Consider the following 12,044-nt stretch of genomic DNA (forward strand, 5'->3'; position numbering starts at 1 on the left):
ACCATTCTGATTGAGACCACTACAAATTTATGTTACACAGCCCCAACTGGGCCCTGATAGGCAATCCTATTGTGTCTCCCTTATCAACTCATTATTGTACTATCTACAGTGATTCAAACCTTTTCATTCCTCCTCAAAGCTCAGATGACTTCCCCTGCCTACCCCCTCAGCTGTGAACCTTGCCTCATGTTTTACAGAAAATACTGGGGCCATTTGCCCTGATTTTCCTCTTCTCCTCTTCCTCATCTCATATCACTCATATACCTTCTGCCATTATCTTCTCCTTTGCCCCATCTCACTTGAAGAGGAGACCTTACTCCTTACCAAGGCTAACCTCTCTACCTACAGAAGTGATCCCATTCTATCTCATCTCCTTCAATATATCACTGCTTGTCAACCCCACTCTTTCACATATTTTCAATCTCTCCCTGTCTATTGGTTCCTTTCTTACTACCCACAAACGTGCCCATGTTTCCCCCATCCTCAAAAAATCCTCACATGATCCTTCCATCCCTGCTATCATACTATATCTCTCATGCCCTTTGTAGCTAAGCTCCTTGAAAAGGCCATCTGCAATAGTTGCCTCCACTTTCTCTCAATGTCTTAACCTCTTACAATACAGTTTCCAACCTCATCATTCCACCAAAACTTCTCTCTCCAAAGTTTCCAATGATTGCCAAATCCAATGGCCTTCTCATAGTCTTCATTCTCTTTGACCTCTCTGTAGCCTTTGACATTGCAGAGCATCCTCTTCTCCTCAATACTCTCTTTTTTGTAGGTTTCTGGGACACTGTTCTCTCATGGTTCTCCTCCTACTTATCTGACTTTTCCTTTTCAGCTTCCTTTTCTTGACCCTCATACAGATCACACCCTCTAACCATAGGTGTCCACCAGGGGTCTGTCATTGGCCCTCCTCTTTTCTCCTTCCATGCTATTTCTTTTGGTGATCTCATCAGCTCTCATGCTGATGAATCTCAAATCCACCTATTCTGCCCTAACCTCTCTGCTGACCTCCAATCTTACATCTCCACTTGACTTTCAGACATCTTCAACTGGATGTCCAGTAGACATCTTAAATTCAACATGTCCAAAATGGAACTTAGTATCTTTCCCCCTAAACCCTCCTCACCTCCTAACTTCCCCGTCACTGTCAAGTACAACGCCATTCTTTCCGTTCCTCGGGCTTGCAACCTAGGCATCATCCTCTACTCCTCACTATCTCTTACCCCACCCCCACCCCCACCATTTACTCTGCTGCCAAGGTCTGTCAATTTCACTTTTGCAACATGTCTCAAATACTTTTCCTTCTCCCCTCTGACGCTGCCATCATTGTGGAGCAGGCTTTCATTACCTCCCACCTTGACTATTGAATTAGCCTGCTCTTAGGTCAGCCTGCTTCATGTCTCTCCCCACTCCAATCCATCCTCCATTCAGCCACCAGTGATTTTCCTAAAGTGCAGGTCTAACCATGTCACCTCCTCTTGCACTTTGAAAGATGTTGCAAAGGTGAAATTGACAGACCTTGGCAATGGAAATAATATTAAAGAAGAGGCATTATGATCTGTTTTTGCACTGCACCCTAAGGATCATGGGACCTTTCCATCTGACTTACAGCTGAAACCTTCCACATGTGTTTCCTCCCCATTAAAATGTGGGCCCCTTGAGGGCAAGGACTGTCAGTTTTCTATTTATATCACCAGAGCTTAACACAGTGCTTAGCACACTGGGAGCTCTTAATAAATACTTCATCAATCTATACATATGCCTATATATATGTGTGTATGTGTGTATATATAGATAAATACATATATATAAATATATATACACATATATACATACATAGGTAGATGCTACAAATGGGCAATTGGTCCCAGAATTAAACAAGGAAAGTGGATAGTTTTGACTCTGAAAAAAATTTAAACTCCTTTAATCACCCCCAAAACTTCTCCCTGAAACAAAGGCCCATCTTTTTAATACCATTTTTTTCTCCAGTGATATTTTTTAATACCAATTTTCTTCCAGTATTTCTTCAAGTCATGGAACACTACAATCTCTGAAGCAATGGAGAGTCATGTGATCAGTCAGTCATCAATAAACAAATATTTATTATGCACTTACTATGTGCCAGGCACTGTGCTAAGCACAGGAAAGTGTGAATAGTCTATGATATATAATAAATAAGGAACTACTTAGAAGAAATGGAGTAAATGACATCACCAGAGAAATGTATACCTGAAAAAGAAAATAGTCTGCCCATGTGATGAGAGGAAACAATAACTGATGGACAATCTGTAAGCTCCACTGGTATTCTACTGATATCAAAAGAAAGTGCAAATGTCTCCCAAAACATTGGGTGGTTCCCTGGTGGTAGAGTTATGGAAATACTTGGACAAGCTAGTCGACCTTGGACGCATTATTATGTGTATGACTATAGGAACATCTACATTAATAAGATGACAGAACCATTTGAGAATATGGAAGGACTTCTTAACAATCAGAGCTCTAAGAAATGCAATGTGACATAGTGTCAAGGACTGAATTAGGAATCAGAAGACCTTGACCTCTGTCACTTTGAGCAAATCACTTAATCTCTCTGGGCCTCAGTCTCCTCATCTATAAAATGGGGAAGTGTTGGATTAGATCACCTCTAAAGTCCCTTTCACATATTCTCTTATAATAAGAAAAAACTACAACATAATTCTATATATGTTTTTTTCTAGTTACGATCAGCATGGTTTGTTTTTGATAATTGGAACGTCTGATAGATATATCTTCTTATTGAGTTCCAAAGCCTCAGAAACATTCAGGATTATTGGATTTACAGGTAATGTACATAGAGAAGTAGTATTTATTAATTTAGATATGTTAGTGTCTTTCCTCCAAAGGGTCAAAGTTTTGAGAATGAATGAACTATGAGTGTAACAACTATGATGGTGAAGTTTACAAAACTTTTCACATTGTATTTGGAAATAAGAGTTTTGCAAACACTGAAGTTTGGAGACAAGTTGCACAAAACAGCTAATGTCTTCTTGGTTACAAATGATAAGTTGTGTTCATTCGTCCTTGAATATTATTTCATTAATATTTGACTTTTAATGAAGATATCTACCTCATGTTTTGCTGCACACATCCTTTATTTGTTCTCTACACAAATCTTTGAAATCACATTCAGGTACAGTGGAAGTAGAAATAATTTTAAGTCACATATATGAAAACTTCTTTCATACCCTTAATGCCACTGTCTTCAAAATGTGAAATGTCAAAAATATTATAAATCTAGAGTCTTAGAGGCTAAAAGAATATGCTATTTTATGAATAAAATGTCTACTTTGGATTGTAGAGTTACTCTATAAATAAAATCTTTGTGGTCTCACCCAGAAGGTTCAGATATAGAAATTTAGTCATAGAGTAGCTTGTAATTAGATATTTTAATTTGAATAAGCAAATTTCTTAAAATGATCACCAATGACAATTTTTGTGTATTTCTACTAATGTCTATTTTCAGAAGTGAGTGGTAACATTTTACAAATATGTACAGTTTGTGTTTGGGGAACTAACAAAATTCAAGTTATGGTCCTTGAAGAATCTTCAGAAAATGAAAGAAGCAAGCTAGAAATGTTCACTCTGACTGATGAAATCTTAGCAGGTAATAAAGGAACACAATAATAAAAGTTATTGTTAAACATAATTATTACTAAATTATTAAGAATTACTGATTATGTATTATTATTTCACAGTAAGTACACTATTACTAACTTCCTCCTGAGTCTTTTCCTTTTCAGCCTATTGGAAAACTTGCAGACAAATTGCAGAATTGAAACCACTGCTAAATTGTTCATTTTCTGTTATTTTCTGCTTCATAGTCTCAAATATACTTTAAGTAAGTTCAGTTAGATTGTAGACCAGTTATTTTTAATAACAAGGATGTAATGAAAACTTCTTCAACAAGAAGAGATGTTAAAAATAAATTCTCCAAATTGATTTACTGTAGATGCAAAAGAAGTTAATAGCTATAAACAGAAATATATCTATTTATAGATGACATTTATACTTAGTGTAAGACAGCCAGAACTACCAGAATGCTTTTATATTTGTTATAGGTCTCTTAGTACACCCATGAATTACTTAATTCTTCATATCTATTGAACTTTTGAGTTTTCTCAGGCCCAAGAATATAGGTGATCTACCCAATGGCATACAACTTATTAACACTAGAGTACCTTTTCAAAGGATTAACATGCATCAGTTGGCACAATAAGTTTTGTTTTATCCACAAGGCAAAAAAAGAGATAGCAGGATGAAATTTTATATTTCAAAGGAAAATGATAATATCTGCTTATAAATGTTTGTATTTAAAATACATTTACATAGATAGGAGAAAGGATTTATCAAATATATTTCCTTGTCAATTGATGCACCTGATCCTTCTAGAGTTAATCCTGAAGAAGAAAAAAATGTATAAATAATTCTAAAAGACTGAGATTTATTTCACCACTTGTGTTACTGAAAGGACAGTAACTTAACAATATCTCAAAGGTCCAAAAAAATTTTTGTGTCATCTGATGTGCCTGGTCCTTCTAGTGTTAATTAAGTGATCTTTTCAAACATTTTTGTTTTTCATAAATAGCATATTACATAATATCCTTATTGGTTTTAAAAGTTAAATTCCAAATATATCTAAAGTGATTTTTTTCTCTTCCCCAAATCTTGTAGATGCTGCCAAATATAGTAATGAAAGAGGGAGACTGAAAAATGAATTATTTGCAAGGACCCTGTACGAAATAAATCATCCCTTAACCTCTGCCGTCTTGGATTTCGATTGTGAAAAAATATATGGCTTTTGTAGCCATGTGCCATATATCTGCACCTACAGTATTCCTAAAAAGGTATTCCTCTGTTGCCATTAACATAATAAAATATAAATAAATCATTTCCCTTAGTAATTAAGTCAAATAAAATATATGGATTAGGTCACATCCCAGAGGATTTTAATCAACACAATTTTTGCTGATCTTGGATTCATGGTAGCCTCATTTGGAGCCTATCATAAAATAATCCATAAATATAGCAGTCAATAAGCATTTAGATTTCATGAACACTTGTGGGCCACAGCTAAGATCAAGTGATGACCATTCTATGTGTAGCGGAGGCAGGGTAGAGGTCATGGGAAATGAGTAGATTGAAGAACCAGGGAGTCAGGATGTTTGAAGGTGTACCAGAACATTAATTGGAGTCTCCTAGTATAAGGGCAGAGGTTGGGGTGACCTGTGAGACAGTCACTGGACTCATTGAGGAAGAAAGGAGAAAACTTAGAGATTGATAGATAATAGCTACCATAATCTTGACTAGGTGATCAATTTTTTTGGTCTCTTTTTTGTTTAGTATTTTTCCCCAGTTGTGTGTAAAAACAATTTTTAATACTCATCTTTAAAACATTAAATTCCTAATTTTCTCCCTTCTTCCTCCCCACCCCCACTCCCATTGAGAAGGCAAGCAATTCTATATAGGTTATACATGTGTAGTCATGCAAAACATATAAATAATAGTCATATTGTGAAAGAAAACATAGACAAAAAACCTCAAGAAAAATAAAATAAAAAAAAAGTATGCTTCAATCTGTACTCAGACACCATCAGTTCTTTCTCTGGGAATGGATAGCATTTTTCATCATAAGTCCTTCAGAGTTGTCTTGGATCATTGTATTGCTGAGAATAGCTAAATCACTCACAGCTGATCATCTTACAATATTACTGTTATTTTGTACACAGTACATTTCACTTTGCATCAGCCCATGCAAGTCTTTCCAGGTTTTTCTGAGAGTATCCTGCTCATCATTTCTTATAGTACAATAATATTCCATCACAATCACATGCCACAACTTTTTTAGTCATTCCCCATTTGAAGGGCATGGGCGATCAATTTGTGATAGAAGAGTCTAGAAACAGCAGTGGGGAGCAAAGGGTATTCCGAGTCTCCCACCACAATCAGTGAATCGAGGGCAATTCAAGTGCAGCCTCAGGGGATGCAATATCATGAAGAGACAGCCAGATCTCAGTGAGAACCAGAGGCTAGAATGAGAAAGGAAAATGTTTAACATAAAAGCAAGTTTGTTCATGATGGAGCAGGCTCTCCAGAGAGGAAAGTGGAAAGGGTAGGTAGATCTAGAGTGGAACGTTAAGGGGCTCCACTAACGGGAGTGGGAATAAGAGAACAGGCAACAGTAGACGGTGACTGAAGTTTGTATAGCAACAGCCAGGGATTCATAATCATTGGGATGGAGGAGATAACACATCCCAACACTATACCATTGGAGTCAGCAGTGAATGAGCCAAGTGTTTTAGATGAACATAAGAAAAATAGGAGTGCAGGTTAGTGTGTATGAGTAAGTTACTTTTCTTTTCTTTTTTCTTCCTTTCCTTGTTTCCTATGCCTAAATAAACAATAGGAATGTTTTATATGTTTACAATGGTGGTTGAAGTGTTAACACATGAGAAAAAATAACAGGTATTTTAGTGGACTGAAACCTCAATATCATTCAATAATGTGACATGGCAACCCTCCAAAGCTAGTGCTATCCTATGCAGCATGAAAAGAGGTATAATGTTCACAACAAAGGAGATGATGGTTTTATTGTACTTTGCCCCGGAATATTGTATTCAGTTCTTGGTGGCATATTTTAGGAAGGACATGAAAAATAGGAGTCAATTTAGAGGGCAATCAGGATGGTGAGTAGACTGGAAACTACGAAATGTGAGGTTCATTTGAAGAGTACTTGGGGAGATATGGTTGTCTTTAAGAACTTAAGGGCTTTCATTTCTAAAATACATAGAGAACTGAGTCAAATTTATAAAAATACAAGTCATTCCCCAATTGATAAATGGTCAAAGGATATGAACAGGCAGTATCCAGATGAAGAAATTAAAGCTATCTATAGCCATATGAAAAAATCTTCTAAATCACTATTGATTAGAGAAATGCATATCAAAACAACTTTGAGGTACCACATCGCACCTATCAGATTGGCTAATAAGACAAAATAGGAAAATGATAAATGTTGGAGAAGATGTAGGAAAATTGGAATACTAATGCATTGTTGGTGGAGTTGTGAAGTTATCCAACCATCATGGAGAGCAATTTGGAGCTATGCCCAAAGGGCAACCAAAGTGTGCATGCCCTTTGATCCAGAAACACCACTATTAGGTCTGTATCCCAAAAAGATCATAAAAGGGAAGAGGACCACATGTACAAAAATATTCATAGCAGCTCTTTTTCTGGAAATTGAGGGGATGCCCATCAATGGGGGAATGGCTGAACAAGTTGTGGTATATGAATGTAATGGAATACTATTGTTCCATAAGAAATGATGAGCAGGTGTATTTCAGAAAAACCTGGAAAGACTTACATGAACTGATGCTGAGTGAAGTGAGCAAAACCAGGAGAACATTGTACACAGTAACAGTAACAACAACATTGTACAATTACCAACTTTGATAGACTTAGCTCTTCTCAGCAATACAATGATCTAAGACAATTCCAAAAGACTCATAACAGAAAATGCTATCCACATCCAGATACAGAACTATGGAGTCTGAATGCAGATCCAAGCATACTATTTTCATTTTTTTTGTTTTTTTCTTTCTCGTGGTTTTTCCCTTTTGTTCTGATTCTTCTTTCACAACACAACAAATGTAGAAATGTGTAAAATAATTGTACGTGTATCAGATTGCATGCCACCTTAGGAAAGAGGGAGGGGAAAACTTAGAACTCAAAATCTTATAAAAGTGAATGTTGAAAACTAAAAATAAAGTAATTAAAATAATTTGAGGGCTTATCTGGGGAAGAAGTACTACACCTGTCCCATTTGGTCTCAGAGAGAACTAGTAACAGTGGATTGTAGCAGAAAGAGTTCTAGATTTGGAGTTAAGAGGATATAAATTTAAATTCTTGTTCTACCCACTTGCCATCTGTGTTGTGTTGTCATTGAGTCATTTTCAGTCATGTCTGACTAACTCTCTGTGACCCCTTTTGGGTTTTCTTGGCAAAGATATTGGAATGGTTTGCCATTTCTTTCTCCAGTTCATCTTACAGATGAAGAAACTGAGGAAAACAGGGTTAAATGACTTGCCCAGGGTCACACAGCTAGTGTTGGAGGCCATATTTGAACTCAGGAATACGACCTGATTTCAGCCCCGGTGCTATCCATTGTACCACCTAATTGACCTTTGCCATCTATGTAACCTTAAGAAAATCACTCAGACTCTCTAGGCCTGTTTCTTCATATGTAAAATGAGGGGGCTGGACTAAATGATCTACAGAGTCTTTGAAAGTGGTCAATTTCAGCTTGATTCAAGGAAAAACTTCCTAACAATTGGAGCTGTCCAAAAGTGAGATGAACTGTTCAAGAAATAGTAGGTTCTCCCTGTTCAAGAAGACATATAATATATGACTATTCATCAGTACCATTGGGATTTTTGGTCAGGCATGGGTTGAATTAGAGGCCTCTTAGATGCCCTCCAGCTTTGTAATTCTGTAATGTTGTGATTATTGTTATAAAAGTTTATACCTTTTCCTTGCCTTGGGAGTGTCGATCAGCACCTTAAGGATGCATTGTCTTAATTAACAATCCAGCAACCTTTTTCCCTCTAACTCTAACCTTAAATGTGCACTCTAAAAGGAAATCATTCCTTTTTCTTTTAAACAATTTTCAATTAACAAACATTTATTTTCTCTCCCTCCCACCCTCCTATTTATAATCTAAAAGGAAAAGATAAAACCAAAACAAGTGTGCATAGTTAAGCAAAATAAATTCCTACATTGTCCATGTCCAAAAATAAACATGTATGTCTCATTCTGAATCTTAAATCCATTTCCTCTCTGTTCAAAAGTGGGCAGCATAGATAATCATGAGTCTTCGCTAATTAGTATTGATCATTCATTGCACTGATCAGAGTTAAGTGTTTCCAAGTTGTTTTTATCTTTACAATGTTGTTGTTTTTGTATAAATTATTCTGCTGGCTCTGTTCATTTCATTCTGGATCAGTTCCACATAAGTATTTCTAAGTTTCTCTAAACCCATCCCTTTCATCATTTCTTACTACCAAGAGAGAAAGGGAAAAAATTAGGGAGAAACTGTGCAAGAATGATAAAGGATTTTTACTTTAGAAGGAAAGAAAAGGAGATTGGCAGGCAGAATCGCAACTTGTTCCTTTTTATTATTTTATTTCACTTCTCTCCTAATTCCTTAGTATAATTTTTTAATCTCCAGATGTCTTGAGTAAATTACAGAAAAGAGGATTTGCTTACTTTTGATTCCTTCTGGGGTTTGCTGAAAACTGGACGCAGCTAAAAAATGAAAAAAAGAAACCACTTAGGAGAAAGGATTTTAAGATTCTCCTATGAATTCCAAGATATGTGTCTAGTGGAAAGAAAGAAATGAGGAATTGCTTCACAATGTTAAACAAACATGAGAGAGGTAGCATGATGTAGTGATGAGAACTCCGGACTTGCAATTAAGATCTGGATTCAAATTCTACCTCAGACACCTACTAGTTATGTGTCACAATCTTCTGGGCTTCAGTTTCATCACTTGTAAAATGAGGGAGTGGACCTCTGGCTCTATAGCTATGATTCTAGGATCTCATAACTAGTCCTTCTATCAAATGAACAAATTGTTTAAGAAGTGACTGTGCTAGGCACTGGGCTAGGTGCTACAGATAAAAGCACAAAAGTCAAACAGTCCTTGCCTTGAAGGAGTTGACATTCTATTGAGGAGGTGCCATATAGACAAAATAGGGACAATGGGATGAGGGGGTGTGGCGTGGCACTCACTAGAAGCTTGAGGCAGATATACTAAGAGATGGAGAGACTGAGGGAGTATATTTCAGGTGAAGGAGTGGGCAGTTAGTGCAAAGGCAACAGGGTTTGGGATGGCAAAAAGTTAAGAGACAGAGAGGATCATAGTGGATAACTTTTAGTGGCAAATTGTATTAGGAACATAAACAAAATTGCAAACTAAGTGAAGTTTGTCTTTACTGTCCTTTCACCTTCATTTCATTTATCTCCCGCATTTCTTCCCATTCCTACTCTCCCAATTCTTCTCCAGCTGACCAAAGCTTTTAACTGATGGGACCAATCTAGTCCTATCATCCTCAGAAATGCCTCCAATCCTGTTTCTTTCTCTCCACCCCTCTCCTCAAAAAAAAAAAAAAAAAAACCCAAACAAACAGAAAACTCCAAACCACCTTATACTTTCCTAAGAAGGGACTTCAAGAGAGAATATGATTAACATAAGGTTCTACCTTTGCAGGGTTGAGAAGGGGGAGAAGAGGAGAAGAGGTGGCTCAAAGTGGCACATTGAAGAAAATATATGTACCTTTGTAATTTACAGTTGGAGATAAACATGTACAACTTAAAAGAGACACTTATTAACACAAATGGATTTAAATAAATAAATATTTAAATAAATTTAAATAAAACTGAAATGTTTAGGGAGATTTTTCTTTTTTTCAGCCAGGTGCCCACATCCAGAAGAACAGGCTCCTCTCCCCTATACTGGGGAGCCTTCTGAAACTTTGTTAACCCCTACTTTAGATACTAAAGCTGAAATCTCATTTTCATCAAAATTTGATTTTATATTATAACTTGACTTACATTAATAGAGACTGCAAAAGGGGTTGCATCCCTATTTGTAAGAACTCACCAAATGAACTGTTTTCTGTTCAATTTGGATTTCATAGGGATTCTATCAGCAGAAGTTTAAATTCATAAAGAGCTATTTGAATTAGTCTTCATTTTCTGTCTTTTATCAGTCCTTGGTATTTGAGATAAAGTAGGGAACGAATCTGATAAATTCTGACAGAATCTGCCACAGACAGGCAATAAAAACTGTTTTTGTCAGGAAAATTCCCCTCAATAGGAAGAATCAAATATTAAGAATCAAGATGAAAAAAGTTGGAAAAGGGGGCAAAACCCATTAGGCAACACAACCATATGTACCTGCTTATTTTCAATCATAATATGTATTCATTTTTCATTGATATCAATGATCAAGTTGCCAACACAGTAATGTTGTTTGTTCTTATTAGCAATAAGAATTATTTTCATGACCTTGAATACAGTTTCATATTTTCTTCTTGGTTTATAGGATAGTGAAGACATAGTTCTCAAAATAGAGAACAAAATGCCAAGTAAACATTATGGAACTGGAATGCTCTATCTGTCATATCATGGCCAGTGGCTGGCATCAACAGCTAAAGATGGAATACTGAGCATCCGTGATAGTAATAGTTTGGTAAATATTGATATCAATATGAAGCCTTCAATGTCACAGTGAGAAGTAGGAATGGATTTACACTAAGAAGATACCCTTAAAAAGTTTGGAAAAGAAAAAAAATCGACTTTTATAACCTCCTAATCTTTGACGTGTATTGTGTTGTGTATTTTCAGGTTTATTGATGCCTTATATTCCAAAACAATATATTGAGTCTTTCTGAAAATAAATTTTCTTGATATTTTCTGTTTCTTTTAATATGGAAATAAGAGAAAGCAGAGTAAGATCGAGAGACAGTTTGTCTTGAACACAGAATACATGGGGGAATAGTAAGAGAAAGGATGGATTGTGGCAGGTTTTCAGTGTTAGAATCACGGGTTTATACTTTATTCTGCAAACAATGAAGATCCACTAAGACGTTTCAAGTACAGAAGTGATATGATTCTATTGGTGCCTTAGGTCAATTACTAGAGCAGTGGTATGGAAGACTCAGAATGACATTAATGTCAGTTAGGAGTGTATTGCAATACTTTTAGTCAAAAGGAGATGAGGGCTTGCACTACGGCAATTGCAGTAGAAGTGGAAAGGTATCTATGAGAAATATTTCAGAGCAGAATGGATTGGATGATTAAGTGGAGAGAGAGAAGAGTCAAAGATGTCTTCAAGGTTACAAGCTCAGATGGTTTGGAGGATGGTGATGTCTTTGACATAAATGGAGAAGCTACATGAAGAAGCAAAAGACTTGAGGGGAGACAGGTTCAGTTTTGGATATGCT

The 12,044-nt window shown here is 36.3% G+C and overlaps 1 protein-coding gene across 1 annotated transcript in view; it reads left to right on the forward strand.

Annotated features, from left to right (window-relative positions):
- Positions 1 to 12,044, forward strand: part of LOC114035635 (cilia- and flagella-associated protein 43-like) — a 156,102-nt gene that overhangs the window by 66,926 nt on the left and 77,132 nt on the right. The window contains exons 12-15 of the mRNA XM_027851936.1: positions 2,721 to 2,824; positions 3,506 to 3,646; positions 4,714 to 4,886; positions 11,144 to 11,290. Coding sequence (XP_027707737.1) covers positions 2,721 to 2,824; positions 3,506 to 3,646; positions 4,714 to 4,886; positions 11,144 to 11,290 — 565 coding nt within the window. The remainder of the gene's footprint in view (positions 1 to 2,720; positions 2,825 to 3,505; positions 3,647 to 4,713; positions 4,887 to 11,143; positions 11,291 to 12,044) is intronic.

This window comes from Vombatus ursinus, unplaced genomic scaffold, assembly GCF_900497805.2.
Source record: "Vombatus ursinus unplaced genomic scaffold, bare-nosed wombat genome assembly UNPS02009205.1, whole genome shotgun sequence".
NCBI classification, from domain to species: Eukaryota; Metazoa; Chordata; class Mammalia; order Diprotodontia; family Vombatidae; genus Vombatus; species Vombatus ursinus.